The 18,377-nt window shown below is 38.7% G+C and overlaps 2 protein-coding genes across 3 annotated transcripts; both read right to left on the bottom strand.

Moving 5' to 3' along the window:
• Positions 1-274: 274 nt before the first annotated feature.
• Positions 275-6,891, bottom strand: LOC140994981 (interleukin-1 receptor accessory protein-like). The gene is made up of 10 exons (XM_073464852.1): positions 6,746-6,891; positions 4,909-5,149; positions 4,584-4,770; positions 4,257-4,401; positions 4,107-4,172; positions 3,881-4,013; positions 3,633-3,778; positions 2,842-2,985; positions 2,380-2,532; positions 275-1,773 (listed from the first exon to the last, which is right to left on the bottom strand). Exons 1-10 carry the CDS (start codon positions 6,789-6,791, stop codon positions 1,436-1,438), a joined length of 1,599 nt encoding a protein of 532 aa, XP_073320953.1. The 5' UTR covers positions 6,792-6,891; the 3' UTR covers positions 275-1,435.
• A 1,685-nt stretch (positions 6,892-8,576) lies between these two features.
• Positions 8,577-18,223, bottom strand: LOC140995060 (interleukin-1 receptor accessory protein-like). 2 transcript variants are annotated; one of them, XM_073464957.1, is made up of 10 exons: positions 18,130-18,223; positions 11,844-12,099; positions 10,812-10,998; positions 10,518-10,662; positions 10,362-10,427; positions 10,145-10,268; positions 9,880-10,025; positions 9,593-9,670; positions 9,358-9,501; positions 8,577-9,272 (listed from the first exon to the last, which is right to left on the bottom strand). In XM_073464957.1, exons 1-10 carry the CDS (start codon positions 18,185-18,187, stop codon positions 8,911-8,913), a joined length of 1,566 nt encoding a protein of 521 aa, XP_073321058.1. In that variant the 5' UTR covers positions 18,188-18,223; the 3' UTR covers positions 8,577-8,910. The 2 variants fall into 2 exon arrangements, with proteins under 2 accessions (XP_073321058.1, XP_073321057.1); XM_073464956.1 differs by having other exon boundaries at positions 8,834-9,272; positions 9,593-9,736; positions 18,130-18,187.
• Between the last annotated feature and the right edge of the window lie 154 nt (positions 18,224-18,377).

Below are 18,377 nucleotides of genomic sequence, written 5' to 3'. Positions count from 1 at the left end.
AGTTCTGTCTCTGACCATCTGACAAGTATAAATCCAGTCTTTAGAGGCATTTTGCTCTGTCAAGGTCTCCAAAGCTACTGAAAAGGTCATTCTGAGTGTGAGCTGCACAGTAACATCTTCTGTCTACATTTGGTTTATGAGACCCCCCTTTTCTGGAAATGGCATATGAACCCAAATGTGCACGTTTGTGTTGAAAGCAGGGTTAGCAAAACCAAAACACAGAGCTCAAAGAGGCTAAAAAGCTTTTAAGAGATACAGTCTGGACAAAATTTCGGTGGTGTTACGATTGAAGATAAAGTTTATTTTGAAGCGCAGCTTTAAAATATTTTGCCCTCGGGCATCACAGTGGCATCATGGTACAGTAAACGCAGTGAGCAGAGCTCGCATGTTCAAGAACAAATTCAAGTGAAAGTTTTGCACACAGTGGTATGGCAAGAAATGTACAATGATAAAGACAAAAAAGCAAGTTACATCTTTCAAATACAGGCTACAACACCGCTCTTGTTCGAATCATCTGCCTCATCAAGTGGTTTCCAGTTTGTACACTTAGAGTTAGAGACTATATACGTTGCTACCTTAGCCAACGTTGCTCATTCTAGCAAGCAAACATTAACATGATAATGCTAGCTAATGTCAACATCGATAACCTTTGCTAATGCAAATGTGACACTAGCTAGCAAATGTTGCTAATGTTAGAGACTAAAGTTTATACGTTGCTACCTTAGCCAACGTTGCTAACGCTGGCAAGCAAACAAAAGTTAACATTGCTAACGCTAGCTAATGTAAACGTAGATAATGCTAGCTAATGTTAGGCCAGTACAGTACGCTCAGTGCGTACTGTAGAACTATAATACCAAAGGGGTTTTTATACTACTGTTAGAACTCTTCCACATACACAACAACAACACAACAACACAATCTTTTTGTACACATTTTTGAAAACATTGTAAAATGATTAATTCACATTCCTGATAATGTTTTAAACAGATGCTTTTATTCTTCACCTTTCTAAATGCTCTGTAGATGTAGTAAAACAAAAGAAAAAGATTAATCTCCATAAAAATTAATCAATATGACCTTTAAACAATTATATGCCTGTAGTAACAGTGTATAGCCTGATGTTATAACAAAAAGCAGTTTCATTTTCATGTTTTCATTACCATATAAGCACCTGAAACCTGAAAAGAATCGTTTAGTTTTCGTTACCTCAGAATGAGCCTTTCATATTTACAAAGGAAGCGGGTCCTCTTGCATGGAGTCTGCCATGTCTCTACAGGAGCCCAGAACAAACCAAACACTGGCTCTACTGAGGGCCTTCCACATTTTTCACATTTTTAGCACAGATACAAGGGCTGTTCAGTTGGTTGCAATCTGCCCTCTCACCCCTAGATAGCACAAAAATCCTACACATCGGACCTTTAAATGAATTTGGTATTTATTTAGGTAAAAGCCTTATTTTTGATGCATTCTGTGGGGCAGGTAGGTAATAGCGAAGCTGCTTCCAGAAGGAGGAGGAGGGCGACATGGAGCTCACGCCCTTCCAGGTGACGCAGTCTCCAGCCTCGCTGAGGAGCTGTAAGGCCTCTGATAATGAACCTGAGCTCCACACCTGTGTTGCCTCAGTTCTGATGAAAACCAGGTCAGTCTGTCGCTCCACCAGGGCTTCATGGATAGCACTGAGAAAGCCAGCTCCTGGACCAGGATCTGAAGAGGTGGGAACCAAAACAACCGTCCGGCTCTGCAGCACGCAGTCTAACACAGCGTCCTGTACAGCTGCAACCAACCAGAGTACAGATTTCACATTACTTCGTGAAGATTTTTAGGTAGATTTTCCTCAAAGTATATCCTTAAGCTGCTACGACTTAATTTTTTTTGTTGTTTCTGGCAGCCCCTGTGGATAAAAGTGGTATGAGCTTCTTTTGTAAAGATCTTGATCTGGCTAGCGTGTGCATTTGTTCTGAGGCAACACATTTTTATACAATTTTTCTTTTTCAAACAAGTCTGTTTACAGGATACATGTTGATGAAGTTATGTAAATATTTGTGGCTATGTAAGATTAATAACTGTAATATGACGATGGGGAAACAAAGTAAACTATGTTTTAGTGCTGTACCATAATATGAGACTACAGGACAGCTTCATTCCTCAGACTGGGAGACCCCTCAATTCATCCTCAGCACTCCACCATAAAAAATATTTTTGTAATGGTGATTTATGACTTATCCAACTGTAAGTGACAGGCATTAAGAAGAACTATAATAACTCTACAAAAATAGCCAGTCTTCTTGCTGATGGTCTTATTTGCTTAGAGGAAACAGTATTAAATCGTGACAGTTTCTAACCAGTTAAGAGTTCCTTGTAGTACATTTAAACACGTACCTTTCCCTGGTAAGACGTCACGATCAAAAAGACAGAGACTGTAACTAAATTTCTCCTCCAAAACACTTTCCAGACATTTTCTGTCATCGTCATTCAGTCCTGCGTCTGTGTCGCTCTTGTAACACATCAAAAAGGCGTCGTAGCTCTTTCCATCTAAGCAAACAACAACAAACAACAGCATTTTCACTGATATCACATTGTCCAAAAAAGTATGAATATGTATCGATCAAAGGTCCAGTGTGTAGGATTTAGTAGCATCTAGAAGTGAGGTTGAGGTTATATGTCCCTTTGTAGATGTAAAAGGCTCCTTCTACGCAACCACAACACGATTCTTAGTTTCAGGTGATTAAACACTTGTCAAACATTATTATGAGTATTATATAACATTTTTGCCAATAGATCCTGCTATATCCTACACAATTGACCTTTAAACATACGTTTTCAGCAAAATAAAACAAATACCTGAGATGCTGCTATGGCAGCCAAGAGTGTCTCTTAGGAAAAGAGTGATGTAAATTTTGAACTTCACGTAGATAACTACTGTCAAAACCATCACCACCACAGTGCAGACGATACCAAGGGCCAGGGAACCGTAAGAAGGGCGAGCTGTAGGGAAATAACAGAGAGAATACATTTATGAAATAGTAATTAAACACTCATTAATGATAGTAGATAAAAAGACGACAGTCACTGTGTGAATTAAAGCTGGATAAAGTATCGTGATGAAATGGTGAGTCAGTTAATTGATAAACAACATTGACATTTGCAAATACACAATTATTTATTCTGAAAATAAATTAATAAACACATTAAGCAATAATGAGAATAAAGTGAAACCAGGCAAGATGATTGATCAGGTTTGAGATTTAAAGGTGTAAAATGTAAGAATTTTAGTTTAGAAATCAAGTACAATTCTAAACAGAATGTGAAGAAATAACAGTTTTGACGTTATGATGTCTGTATATTGTGTTGCAGAGATATCGTCTGAAGTTAGCACGTTGACCAGCTAGCTCCGGCCCGTCCCGGTCCAAGCTCCAGCGCTTGCGGTGTAAAAAAACAATTCTCCCCTGGTCAACAAGCTCCCTGTCCGTAGGTTTAGCTGCACAGCTAACTGAGCTAACTAGCTAATGGCTGCTACAGTTAGCAGCAGTTCACTGTTACTCTGGTGAGATGCTACCCCCCTAAATATGATTCTTACATTTTGCACCTTTAAGGTATTGAACACTTTTGATCTGTCCATCCATCTTACATACGTTTTTGAACCAAGGTAATGATGACAAAGCTGGAGGATTGGCTTTCGGTTTCCAGCTTACAGGTGTAATTTTTTAACAGATCGTCTTTCGACACTTTTTTGAAGACTAGAGATGCCGTCAGCTTAATCTCTTCAGTACCACCTTCACTGAAAAGGAAACCGAGGAAATAACGGAGGATTATAAAAGAGAAGTTATTTTGTGTGTGAAGAGTGTTTATGTGGCCCTGTGTCACATTTTAACTTCCAAACCTGGAGTTGCGTGAAGTGTTGTAGAAAACTGGTAAGCTGTCGTTTCTCCCCACAAATGATTTGTCCATTAACCAGAACACCTCATCAAACTCTGAGTACACAACAGCTTGACAATCAATCACCACCGTTGAGCCTAGAAAAAGCAGACACACAAGACGTAACAGTAGTAATTTACAAAGGAAGTGAATGCTTGTATGTGTATTTACGCTACAAGATTAAAACTCACCAAGATCTACAGGAAATACGTCACTCATGCGTGGTGAAGTGATCACTGCAGATTTCTCAACTTTTGCTGTGTGAAAAAAGAGAAAACACTTCTTCTTTTTATTGAAAATATAAACTCCCATCAAGATAAACCAAAAAGTGTTTCTCTTACTGCTTGGTTGGACATCAAGCTCCACCGTAGAGGTCATGTTGTATATTTGACCACGATACAGGTAAGATCTGGTACAGGTGTAGACACCACGGTCATTCTCCTCCACACTCGGGAAGTAATTAGCTGTTGGGTATGACTCTCCTTCCTACAAGATGGATAATGATGTAGAATTTTTAAGCATGCAGTGAAAGAATAACAGCCTTAAATGTCAAAACTTGGTATGGTTTGGTATGGTTAAAACATACAGTCAGAAGATCACCTGACCGCACATCTGGAGCTTCTTATTATATAACCATGCACATCGAAACATTTGCTGTGTTTAAATACCTTGTGCCATATAATGCTGTTGATGGTAATATTCCTGATGTTTTCAGAAGGTGTATTTACATCAGGGCATTTCAATTTGCAGGACTCTAGAGTGTAACACGTCTCTGGGTACGTTGTCATCTCTTCATACTCTCTGGTCTGTGTTGTATATACCATCAGCTCAAACCAGAACTGTCTGCTGGCATTCCTGTTATGTCATTAAAGAAGAGATTAATATGAAGATTTAAAGGATAAGTTTACCAAAAATATTATTATTACAGTATTATTTAAAGATATTAGGATACAAAACAAAGTCAGGATCATTGTTAGACTGTCTGTACTTTACCCCTGAGAGCATGAGTAATTCCCCTGATGGTTTAGAGAAGCATTGAGGATCACAAGACTCCTTCCATGAACCAGCACTCCTATCTCCATCTGCTCCACTGATGACATGTTGCTGGTCAGATCCATCTCCTGGGTTGTGTGACTGGTCCAGATCAGTTTGTACCCTCTGTAATGAGGGCACTGCAGCGCCACCATCTCACCTGCCCTGACATATTTCTCTTCGGGTCTCCGGGGACACACACCTGCGAATAAGTGTTACACATGTTCGCCAGTTTTAGTGCGTAAAACTATCACATGAACTGGTTGGTGAAGCAAATGTTAAAAAATCGTTATTGCTTTGTCGTACAGAGAAACTTGGCTGGTTAAAACCAGTATTGTGGGAACGCTCGCGTTCTTGGTGAACCACAGAAAACCAGTGGGAAGAGATAAGATAGAAAGATAAAGACAGGAAGTGCAAAGTCAAACATGACACATGATATTATCTACAAAAAAAAAAGGGTATCAGTTTATAAATAATCCATCATACAACTTCACATCTAGTGATGGATTGTAACTAAGTACATTTACTGCAGTACTGTACTAAGTACAATTTTGAGGTAGTTGCATTTTGCTTGAGTATTTCCATTTTTTGCTACTTTATACTTTCACTTCAATACTTTTTGGGAGCAACAGTGTATGTGTACTCCGTAACATTTATTTGATGACTTTAGGTACTAGTTACTTTGAAGATTGCATGCTGCGTCAGAGCAAAAGTGGAGCATTTCTTAAATTAATTTATTTTATCGCCAATCAGATAAAAAAACTATAATTCTGATAAAAAGAAAAAAGCTGACGATTGAATCCGACAATCTGCCAAACTGATAACCAGATAATCCATAGAACAATATTTACATACATGTTAATATGTCTAATTTACTTTTGATATTTAAGTATATTTAGTGCCAGAAAATGACTTTTACTCTGGTTTTATTTGTATGTGTGACTTTCACTTTTAAGATTTTAACACAATATACTAACTTTAACTCAAATATGACTTTTGGGTACATTTTACAACAATGTTCACATCAAATAAATCTTCATTTATTAAGATGTGCAATACACTTAAAGCTGATAAGAAATAAAACAAAAACTCAATTTCTTTTCTGACTGAAAGAACTAAGTGGGTCATCTGTGAAAGGAGCTGGGCAGAAGCCACTGTCAGAAGCATATTGGGGGGGTTCTTAACCACATCCTAATTTCTAGGAGCCTCTCGTCTTGTGATTTCTGTGCGAAGAAAAAAATGAGTCGACTTTGTGCTGAGTGTTTAAGTTTCCATGTGGTGATATACTAGAGCTGGTGATTATATCTTCATGCCACAATGTGGCATAGAAGCAGCAGTCTGTGTGTTTGTTATCAGTTTTGCAAGAGTAAAGCAACGTTAATGCATCAACAACTATAATCTATTACTCTAATGTGAATTATTCTGAAATGGGTCATTCTGCATATTTAGTTCTTTTACATTTATGACTTTATGTAGTTTCACAGAGTATTTCTATACTGTGGTGAAACGTGTGTATTTATTTCATCATCTTCTGGTAGTGCATAATGCTGTTTTAAATGTAGTCTATAGTGGATTATATATTTTCATGTAATTTCCAATGTTGGATTGAATCTGTCTTTTGGTTTCCTTCTTCCTATTTTTCTTGCTGTGTCCATAGAGAAGTGCGTCAAATGCGTCTTCTTTCTTCTTCTTTTCCCTTTTTTTAAATTCTTTTTTTTTTTTTTTTTTTTACGACAGAATCAACTCGGACAAAACGCTGCATTTCCTCCCTTTAACACCACGAAGAGCACTCTCTTACCTGTTACAGATGCAAGAAGGAGAAGCAGAGGGATCGCCACCATCATGTCAGCCTGCAGCACCGCACACCAAACTCTCAGGAGCGTCGTCAGAAATGCGCTACACGATCCCCAGATGCAGTTCCGCGGAATTAAAGTGGAACATTTCCCCAATCTGGTGAAACCACATGGGGTGGTGATGACGAAAATTGAAACTTAAGGAAGAGCGTCATATTCTCGCTGAAATATTAACACCCCCTGATTCCCCCACCAACATTTCTTTTCTATCAGTTCAGTCATCTTACCTATTTATAGACTGATGGCACATTATTTTCAAATATACCGTTCTTGATAACGATGTTTCCCCTCCACGATGAATGACATAAAGTGAAAGTCGAACTCATAAAATCTCCTTTGTTGTAGTTTCGTGGCAGTCAGTCCGTGAAAGGGGCTCCAGTATAGAGAGGGGTAGAAGACTATACTATGTCGTTCATACAGCTGTGGAGGGACTGATGTCTTTAATGTAAGTGAAATAAGCACAACCTCAAAAAATACTCCATTCAAACTCTTAGTTAAGTCAAAGTACACAAGTAGTATCAGCAAAATGTACTTAAAGCAACATTTTGTAATTTTTTCCCTTTAAAATAACAGCTGCAAAATCAATTTGATGTTAGTGTGTCTTGTAACAGGGTGAATGGCGTCTCTATCACTTGTTTCTGCACTATGTAACTTCAGTGAGAGGGTAGGATCACAGCGTTACATGTTTACTTCAATATACAAGTTTAAACACATAACATTGTTATGATGTAGAGAGTTTTGTTTGTGGTTAGCACCTACATTGTCTCTGACAGACTGTTCCAGACCTGAGGTTTGTATTTACGACCGTGGTGTCGCACTGTAGGAGTAGTAGTAGCAGTTAAATCTATAATAATACATTTTTTATATAAACTGATCATTTAGGATGGACCAACTAGGCCCATCTACAGGTACCCTCCCCACAGCAAGAAAAAAAAGGCTTAGCCCTCCTGACTAAATCAAGAGGAGTTGGATTGAAACTACTCAGCGTTTGTGCGGGCCTGTGACAGAGGAGATTTTGATTTTGATGTATTATTTACTATGTATCCTTGAAATGAACTGGATATCCTGTGTTTCAAAGAATATCCATTCTTTGTAGCTGCACTTATGGATTCTTCCACTAGGTGGCAGACAAACATCAAATAAGCTGACATATAAACTGCACTCATCATGTCATCTGCTTATAAGGTTCTTAAAGTTGATGACCTACTTATTCAGGAGACATGTAGCAACAACATGTTTCCAGTCACCTGATGAAGAGAAGTTCAATACTCACCGGCCTTTTGGCTCAGTTGTTGTTCCCCAAAATGTCTGGGTCAAAGCTGGTAAATGGGTAACATGGATCACTCTCAGTATTATACTTCATTTTACTTGAAGGGACACAAATATAGTAACTATTGATTAAGTAATTAGTAATTAAAATTCTACTTGGTAACTACTTAGTATTACTGTGCTTGAATGTACACAAAAAGAGTAACTACTGATTAAGTAGTTAGTATTTAATGAGTCTATTTGGGTATCTACTCAGTATCATGTCTCACTTTACTTGAAGGTACAAGAAAACAGTAATGATTTAGTAATTAGTGAGTCGTCACTAGTTTGTGCCAGTCAGCGGGTTCTTGATAATTAATCAGGAACAACATGTCGATTCACAGATATTTATGAACTAATCATTATCCAATGATTCATTAATGTAGTATCTCCCAGTCTGCTCTCTAGTAACTCATTATGATCTACTTTATAGTGCTCGGATCACAGTTATTAAGAAATGACTCATTAACGATTAATTCAATGTACTTTATTTCATGAACATTACAGAGAGGAGAGAGGGAAAATAAGAGAGAGAAGGGGATTCTCTGGTGAGTGCTTAATTCAGCAAGAGGTTGATCTGAGTTCAAACACGTGACCTCACATAACTCATAACAATATGTAACAATAATGCAGAAATGTACGTGTTATATCTTAAAGTTAAATAATAATTCTCTGTTATAAACATAGCAAAGAGGTCAACCATCTTGCAGTGTGACTTAGCTTAAAAACAGTATATTCAGTATATAAATTACAGTTGCATACTAAAAACATTGATATAGTTGTTGTGGCATTGCTTAATATTTTAACAGTTATCACCCTGGGTAGCTGTCTGAGGTAAAAGTGTATTTTTTACTGCATGCTGTGGGGCAGGTAGGTAAGACCGAAGCTCCTTACAGAAGGAGGAGGAAGACGACATGGAGCTTTTGCCTCTCCAGGTGACACAGTTTCCAGTCTTGTCGAAAAGCTGTGAGGCCTCTGATAATGAACCTGACCTCGACGCCGCTGTTGCCTCAGTTTTGATAAAAACCAAACCAGTCTGTTGCTTCACGAGGACTGCTTGGATTTTCTTCAGCATTCCAGCTCCTGGACCAGGATTTGAAGAGGTGGGAACCAGAATCACTGTCCGGCTCCGCTGTACGCAGTCTAACACAGCCTCCTCTGCAGCTGCAACCAACCAGAGTCCAGATTATACACTATTTCATTTAGATTTTTAGGTAGATTTTATTCAAAGTGTATTTTAAACACGTACCTTTCCCTGGTAAGATGTCACGACAGAGACTGTAACCAAATGTCTCTTCCAAAACACTCTCCAGATGTTTTCTGTCATCTTCATTTAGTCCTGCATCTGTGTCGCTCTTGTAACTCATCAAAAAGGCGTCGTAGCTCTTCCCATCTAAGCAAATGACAAAAAACAACAACATTGCTGTCACATTTTGATATAGCTAGAGAGGACTTCACTGACGAGCCAAAATCATGAATCCCACCTGAGAAGCTGCTATTGGAAGCAAGAGTGTCTCGCACGAAAAGAGCATTGTCCATTTTGAACTTCACACCAACAACCACTGTAAGAACAATCACGACCACAATGATCACAATGCTGAGAGCCAGAATGAGGGAGAAAGAAGAAGCTGTAGGGACATAAAAGAAAAGGATCCCTAAAAATGATAATTTATTTGAAGTAGGAGGCGCCAGATGAAAGTTCCCTGTTACTTGAATGTACAGATAAGAATAACATTAGTAAACCAAAGCTCTATCCATGTATCTTGTATACCTTTTTGGGCCAAGGTGATGGTGACAAAGCTTGAGGGTTGAGACTCAGATTCCAGTTTACAGGTGTAAGTCTTTGCTACATCCTCTTTTGACACTTTATTGAACACCAGAGATGCCGTCAGCTTTATCTCTTCAGCATTACGTTCCCTGGAAAGGAAAGGATAAGGGAAGATACAGATGGACAACTGTAAGCTATACTGTTGACTGTTGATGTGGCCGTGTTAGTATTAGTTGTAAGAGCTGGAACATCTGTGTGAAGTGTTTACTGTTTGAATTTGTAGAAAACTGGTAAGCTGTCGTTTCTCCCCACAAATGATTTGTCCATTAACCAGAACACCTCATCAAACTCTGAGTACACAACAGCTTGACAATCAATCACCACCGTTGAGCCTAGAAAAAGCAGACACACGAGATGTAACAGTAGTAATTTACAAAGGTAGTGAATGCTTGTATGTGTATTTACGCTACAAGATTAAAACTCACCAAGATCTACAGGAAATACGTCACTCATGTGCGGTGAAGTGATCACTGCAGATTTCTCATTTTTTTCTGTGTGAAAAAAGAGAAAACACTTTACATCCATCTTTTTATTGAAAATATAAACTCCCATCAAGATAAACCAAAAAGTGTTTCTCTTACTGCTTGGTTGGACATCAAGCTCCACCGTAGAGGTCATGTTGTATATTTGACCACGATACAGGTAAGATCTGGTACAGGTGTAGACACCACGGTCATTCTCCTCCACACTCGGGAAGTAATTAGCTGTTGGGGATGACACTCCTTCCTACAAGATGAAAAAATTGACAAAAAACAGCTTTTTCATTTCTACATAAACTATGGTAAACCATAATATTATATAAACAAATTATGTATCATGCAAGATAAGCTTCTTTTACTCTCATGAACACTCAACAATTTGCTGTGTTTAAATACCTTGTGCCATATAATGCTGTTGATGGTAATATTCCTGATGTTTTCAGAAGGTGTATTTACATCAGGGCATGTCAATTTGCAGGACTCTAGTGTGTAACACGTCATTGGGTACGTTGTCATCTCTTCATACTCTCTGGTCTGTGTTGTATATACCATCAGCTTGAACCAGAACTGTCTGCTGGCATTCCTGTTATGTCATTAAAGAAGAGATTAATATGAAGAGTTCATGTTACTTTAAACATTTTGCAGGTGCTCTGAACCTGGAAGTAGAGACAGAAGGATCAGTCTCCAAAATAAAATTCCTCTTCGCCCCTGAGCTGTTTCTACATCCAGATAGTTTTGGTATTATTTTTCAAGACCTGTAGATGTCTGCCAACAAAATTTTAGAACAGACCTAAATGGCATTTTTTTTGTCAGGTTCACAATTTTATTTTGGGTTACTACTAGAATAGGCTTACATGCTTTAATGCTAAATATATTAGGTATAGCATGTATTGTCAAACACATGAGAAAACTCCATGTATTAAAATATTAAAATGTAGTTTTTAATATATTACATCATATTTTTCATTCTATGTCAATATGCTTGTTCTGTAAGGGAGAATTGCGATGACATTAGTCCCCATTAGGATGAATTGCAATCCCTTACTTTTCATTCAAGTAGCTTCATCATCAGATCAAATTTTTAATTTTTCCAATACTTTGACCAAATACCTGCAAATCAAAATTGCCTTCAGCCTCAGCTGTACTTTGTGAGTCAGCAGGCTAAAAGCTAAATAAACTAAGATGATAGACTTTGTAAACATTATCCACTTAACATCAGCATGTTAGCGTTGTTATTGTTAGCATGTTTGTGCTCTGACTTTAACTTTTAGCTGAAGGAACCTAATCTGAATCATTTATGCCGCTTTTATAGTCTTGTTTAGCTTATGACAAAGTAACAAAAGCCTCTGAAGTTGAAATCTCTGGAGATATTATCTCCCTTGTAGTAGAGGAATGGTATTTATCTATTTGGGAATGTCTGTACTTTACCCCTGAGAGCATGAGTAATTCCCCTGATGGTTTACAGAAGCATTGAGGATCACAAGACTCCTTCCATGAACCAGCACTCCCATCTCCATCTGCTCCACTGATGACATGTTGCTGGTCAGATCCATCTCCTGGGTGGTGTGACTGGTCCAGATCAGTTTGCCATCACCACGATCGTACCCTCTGTAACGGGGGCACTGCAGCGCCACCATCTCACCTGCCCTGACATATTTCTCTTGGGGTCTCCGGGGACACACACCTGTGAATAAAGGTCACATATTTTGGTTCATGTTACTGTGTAAAAATATAACATGAACTGGTTTGTGGTCATGAGAATGAAATGTCAAAAATATTACTATCTGACATTTTCATCTTAAATCAGTTGCTACAGTTTGTCAAGATGCTGCATGCAGGAATGGCACTCCTGATCTCTGATAAACATTACTATTTATTACATTTTTTATTGCCATCTTCTTTTTTTTCCCATTAACGTGGCACGTTTTTCCTCACTCGAATCGAGGGTGTAAGGACAGAGGATGTCGTTCACTGTACAGATTGTAAAGCCCATTGAGGCAATATGATTGTGATTTTGTATAAATAAAATGGATTTGATTTGATTCGATTTGATTAAGTCAGTACAAGGTTTGATCACCATTATTCACATTTCAGCAACACAAAAGTGATAATAGACTAGTACACAGGTAATAGACGTATCCATAGGATATGCACTTTTTAAATTCAAACTTGTATTTGGTTGCAGTTGTGGATCTTATTATTTATAGCATTTTATCACAAAAACATCAAATGTCATGATGCTGATGATTTATTATCGATATTATTGTGATGTTTTTGTTTTGTTTTTTATATTAATACTATTATCACAGTCATTCAAGCCAGAGCACGAGGCGTCTGTCTGTTTTATGTGCACACATACAAACAAACTGAAGGCAGTGCGTAAAGGCCTTTAGATTTACACTTGATAGACTTTGCTGCCCCCTGGTGGCAGCATCAAGAAGACACTGTAGCTGCTCTGACTGTACCTGATTACAACAAATGCATATCAATGAATGAATGAATGAATGAATCAATGAATGAATGAATGAATGAATGAATGAATCAATCAATCAATCAATCAAACACATTTCAAACAAAATACAAAAAAAACCAAAAACTTGACTCTTTTCACTAAATTGCATGAATATTGTACAGCCAATATATGTGTGACTCTTTCACAGGCACTGCACAACTTGTGGTCAGAAACGGTCTCGTCCCTGTCTGGACGCGAACCAGCAACCTTCGTTTGTCAATGGCTGAGTGTGTCTGCGAACATTTGAAGTTGCATCTATTTAAACCGCTGGGCCTTTGCCAATGATGACCCCCCTATTGTGGAAAGAAGGGGTGTCTTAGGCGCTCTTAGTGTCAGCGTAGTTATGTCCACCTGCCACATGTATAGGGTACTTGCCTCCAGGCTCTAATTTTAGGGGCGGAAGATCTAGCGTCGCCTTCTCCCTCCAGATGCATCATTTTTTCTGATGTCCCAAAAAAGTTATTCGCCCCTCTGAACCGTTTACACGTAACAGGTCTTATAGAGCAAGACTTGTGGTCTTTTTCTGCACTAGTAGCAGTTAGGAGTGATCTCTTTCATGTCCCCTCCTAACAATTCTACTGGATACTTAACATCCGGCCGTCAGTCAGTACCGGCATGCAAAGCACATGGTCGGCCTCTGCATTCCGCTGGATTTATCTTATTTCATCCCCAGCGCAACATGGGAATTGGGTCCCATGTGGCATGGGTTTGGCACGGCTCACCCAGCGGTGGGGGATAGGGAAACCCCATAGGAGCTTAACGAAGAGTTCCAGACTTATTTAAAGACCAATTTTTTGCCAATTAATATGCTTGACACACAATCACAACCAATACTCACTCACCAGTCACCACACAGGTTTTTCTTTTGAAATTGCTTTACTTTTCAAATTATTGGCCTCCATTTGGCTGAGATGGCCTAAAAAGAATTCTCATGAAGTATCAGGGGCGGAGTTACAGGGGTAGCTCTGGAATCTGATTGGACACCAGTTGATTGACAGGTCACTGCACGTCTCATTGAAAGAAGCGCATTACAGAAAGGCAAACGCAGGAGGCAGAATAAACTTCTTTCAAAACACGAATGGATGGAGAGGACCTACTTTAAATACATGATTTTAAAGTTAGTTTTAAAGTGGTTTCCTGATGAGCAATTGTTTTAAACTATTGACAATTTGACTGCACATTTAGAGAAGAGATTTTAACTGTTAGCCTACTCGCACAGTAGGTTAGCGGCTAACGTAACGTTAGCCTGCAGCTGCGTAGCACTAGATTAGGAAAATGTGGGGAAACCACGTCATAGTTAGTTTTTCAGTAAGGGTATTTAGGGACTTTAAATCAACTCAGTTCGCAAGAATTTCATACTAGAGCTCAAAATAAACTGTAATGAATGCTGAGAGATTATGTCAATGTCATGTAGCTTGTTTGCTATTGTGAAGGTCTAAATTATAACCAAGTTACTTAGCGCTGACTAGCCTACATGATCCAGTTTAATTTTATAGTAGCTAGGCTGGTAGTTGATTTTAAACTAAGCTATAGCACGAGAATGGGGACAAATAGTTTAAGATTATGCCTATCACAATCTTGAGGAGTAACCAGGCTGTCTTATTTTGTATAGGGACAGATAACAATGAAGAGGAAGGGAGATATTTGAGGCTTTTTTTTTTAAAGAAGCACAAATAAGGCACAGATCAGGCCCAGACAGAGCCAATGTCAGCAGCCCTGGCAGCTCCGAACCTGGAGCTAGCCAGGCAAGTCAATGTGGTCAGACGCAAGGACCCAGTCTACCACCACCAGGTCAGAGCATACAGGGCAGTAAATTGCGTGCCCAGTTTAGACATTGAAAAGTGTAGCCTCACACTGTAACAAAGGGTGATTTTGACAGATTAAGCCTAATATTGAATGTTGATTCAGCTTGTAATGATAGATGATTTTGTGTGTGATGTTATTTTGTTGCTGTTTTATTTATTTTGACTGTATCTTTATTTTTTACAATGCAGTTTCATCAATTGTTGAGAGTAGCCCCTTTTAGTTAGAAAATGGCCACATTTGCAGCCAGGTAAAGGCTGCAATCTGCCATCTTGTCTATGTGAAACGGAGGTGTAATATTCCTCCTTTTCAAAAAAAGCCGCCACTGGGGTAGGCGTAAACATGTGACATGACGTGAAGCACGAAGTTGGGCGTGAACAGTGACGAGTGATCTGGTTATTGACGATTCTCTCGGCTGTGATGGTTAGCATCTCCCGGATCTCAGCGGCTTTCCAGTTGCTCATCTTGACGTCCGCGGATGAAGTGATGAACTGACTGCTGTGATCAGCTGTTTCCTGCTTTTAAAACTCCTGGCTGTGGGTCGCACGACAGTGCACATCATCGACACCTCAGCCCATGTCACGCAATTGCAGGGACATCAATGACTTTGATTTACATAGCAATGGAGGTGGCAAAAAGTGTACCCTCCTAGGCGTCATACTGGCAGACCAAAACAGACTCCCAATATACCGCGGTATGTCTAAATTCATGGACCTAGCCACAAAAAGGACAGCCAAATTGGCGGGTTGCTGTCCAGTATAAAAACGCTTAGTGACATACATACGTCTGCCTCTGAGGAGGAAGACAGTGAGCCAGAGCTGCTAGGAGGAGATGCCACCGAACCCCCCACATCCACATCAAGCACCACATATTGTGCACCTAAAAGACCAAGTGGTAGGCCCATACTTACTTACCTATCTCTGAACCTTTTTAACAGCAGCTATTCTGATATGACATAGTATGGCAAACACAGGTGCTACTAATGGCATTAATTAGCCTAAGGTCCAGATTCAGCTTCACTTAAATGAACAGGAGCTTTTCATGTCAAAATGACTGTTGTGCAAATGGTCTACACATAAGCCTATAAGTTAGCCACTGTTAGCCACTGTACTTTATCTTGTATTTAAGTACTTCAGTATTTAATCCCTTGAGATGTGTGTCCATAAATACTTAATATGTATTCTAGACATGTCAAGATCCAGAGAGGAGGGTCCTGTTCAGCCATGTCTGAAAATGTTCCCAAGAACTCAACATGGAACAAGGAAGGAATTCAACAGTTCTTGGTGTAGGGACAATCCATGGTTGGAGTCCGAGTCAGGGTTTTACAACTGGAAAAAAGTCTTGTTTGAAGATGCCGGGTTTAAACTTCACAAAAAGTCAGAACATCACATGAATGCCATGTATGCCTGGAGTGAATCCAAAAGGGGCATTGAGAGTAACAAATGAATATTGGACACCTTAAATGAGGGTAGAAAAGTTACATAAAAACAATTGCCGAGGTGCTACTGCTCCGAGAGGTCAGTAGCTGGACCCCGGACTAACGGTGACATAATATTTTCCTTCATTAGTATATGGACCCCCTGATGAAGCCTTGCCCACCCTCTGGCCACCCCTTGTATAAAAGTCTAGTTCCGCCCCTGAATAGTGTAGGTTGGCCCCTTGTGAAAGTATACCATGAGGATGTGACTATTAGGAAACATTGTGAGCAAAGGGACCACATCCCTGTTCTCCAGTGGCTAATGGTCTTGTGATTTCCAATGTGATTGGAATAAGGTCAACATATGTGGAAGTACTCTGACTAGGGAACTCTTATTCATGTTATTTGACACGTCTCATAACGTGCTGCATTACCACATGGAGATTTCACAATGGGGGGTTGTTGATATTGTGTGTATTAGTTTGAAATTCATAGCAATAGCGCTATAGTTACATCGTCAACAGAATTTTAATTTCACACCTTTTTTTCTTGATATTGTCATATTATAGTTGATGACCTCTTAACCCCTTTCTGGCTCAACATTCTTCAGAACCACAAGATCTGCTTTAATGCCTGTTCTTTCATAATAAAAAGTTTGTTTCTGTCACATAAAATTGATGATTGTTAGTCCTTTTTAAGTGTATTATTACTACATTAGTATTATTATAATCCACTTACAGTGGTGGAAGAAGTAATCAGATCCTGTAATTAAGTAAACAGGGTCTGTAGTGTTCACTAAATTAAAGACTTTTTAAGACTTTTTTTTTTTTTTTAAACCAAATGACTGCAGTGTAATATCTGTGTTATTATCAAACTGGAATGGCACTGAGTGGACAGCATACTTCTGCCAACAGTCCCCTTTAATTCAACTAGGCTTAAACCAATATCAAATAAAACATAATTACATCTGCTAGATCCAGATTTCTATTTGGATCTGTATCAGACCAAAAATATTCGAGACTTTTTGTAAATTCAAGACTTTTTAATACCTCATCATGCCTATTTTTCAAGGGAACTGAATTCAGTGTTGAATTCAGATGCAGATACCCTGGTAAATACTAAAAGAATGAAAAATGACTCCATTATAAGTTCAGAACTACTATTTACATCAAAGTCACAGCAAAATGTTAAAGTCATTACGCAAGAAATTCACCCCTGCCGGTGATGTATCACCAGACTTTTAATCTGATACAATGTGTAAGTAGCATTTCACTGTTGCAGTCCAGGTAGAGCCGGTTTTAACTACCTTATATAAAGTTACTTTAGTCAAGTGGTTTTCAACGGACAGTGCTGAATGGTTCAGTGATAGATAACACTGGGTGGGTTGTGAGATGATTAACGAGGGGTAGAAAGAGGAAAAAACTAAGTTCTGCTGCATAAATCTACTCATTTCTCTGCTTTTCTTTGAAAGATTGACCATTTACTCCCCTGCGTGTGTCTGGGTGAATTGTTTACAATGTGAGAAGATAAGAGGGGCGATGTCTCTCTGGTGAAAATGAAAACAAATAGTAGAAATGTGAAAATGGGGAATGAGTTGGAAGGTTGGGAACCACAGGTTTAATCTTTAACAATGTGATGATGTTTATGTAAGATCTTAATCAAATAAGTAACTAACAACACTAATAAAATAAATGTAGTGAAACAAAAAGTACAATATTTCCCTCTCAGAAGTAGAATAAAATGCTATACAAATGAAAAGTAAAGTATAAGTACCTTAAAAAGTTTAGCCAAATGAATATTGAATGAATATTTATATTTAAGTGTATTCATATAGGACTATACATTTATTAACACCCACTTTAAATTTTGAATATTTAACACCATAAATAGTTTGGATTCGCCACCTGTTACAGCTGAGAGATTTACACAGAATTCAACCTGTCTAATTATGACGTGCTGTGATGAAGGTGTCAGTCACTTACCTGTCAGTAAAGTGAGAAGGAGAAGCAGAAGAGCCAGAAGTAATTTTGCTGCCATCATGATGATGCCTCACAGCAGGGAACCAGCAGAGTCATTGAGCTTGCTTAGAAGAGGCGTGCCTTTTATAACAAACCAGCTGGCACACTTCTGAAAGGTTGTGTTGTTTTCTTTTTCTTTTAGTGCTGGAAAGATAATGAAACTGAAAGTAGAAGAGAAAACACACACAACCACATTCCCCCTCTGCTCAACT

Source organism: Pagrus major, chromosome 4 (assembly GCF_040436345.1).
Source record: "Pagrus major chromosome 4, Pma_NU_1.0".
Lineage (NCBI taxonomy): Eukaryota > Metazoa > Chordata > Actinopteri > Spariformes > Sparidae > Pagrus > Pagrus major.
The sequence above is the reverse complement of the archived record's forward strand: the minus strand, read 5'-3'. Positions and strand labels throughout refer to the sequence as shown.

What these genes read in the sequence shown, in the direction of transcription:
- LOC140994981 (XM_073464852.1), bottom strand. Translation starts at nt 6,791, where the DNA reads ATGATGGTGGCGATCCCTCTGCTTCTCCTTCTTGCATCTGTAACAG. An exon ending in AACACTTCACGCAACTCCAG is followed by an intron (nt 3,779 to 3,880) that starts GTTTGGAAGTTA and finishes TTTCCTTTTCAG; the next exon opens with TGAAGGTGGTACTGAAGAGA. An exon ending in CTGCCATAGCAGCATCTCAG is followed by an intron (nt 2,533 to 2,841) that starts GTATTTGTTTTA and finishes TTGTTTGCTTAG; the next exon opens with ATGGAAAGAGCTACGACGCC.
- LOC140995060 (XM_073464956.1), bottom strand. Translation starts at nt 18,187, where the DNA reads ATGATGGCAGCAAAATTACTTCTGGCTCTTCTGCTTCTCCTTCTCACT. An exon ending in GCTTGATGTCCAACCAAGCA is followed by an intron (nt 10,428 to 10,517) that starts GTAAGAGAAACA and finishes TTTTTCACACAG; the next exon opens with AAAAAAATGAGAAATCTGCA. An exon ending in CGTATTTCCTGTAGATCTTG is followed by an intron (nt 10,269 to 10,361) that starts GTGAGTTTTAAT and finishes TGCTTTTTCTAG; the next exon opens with GCTCAACGGTGGTGATTGAT.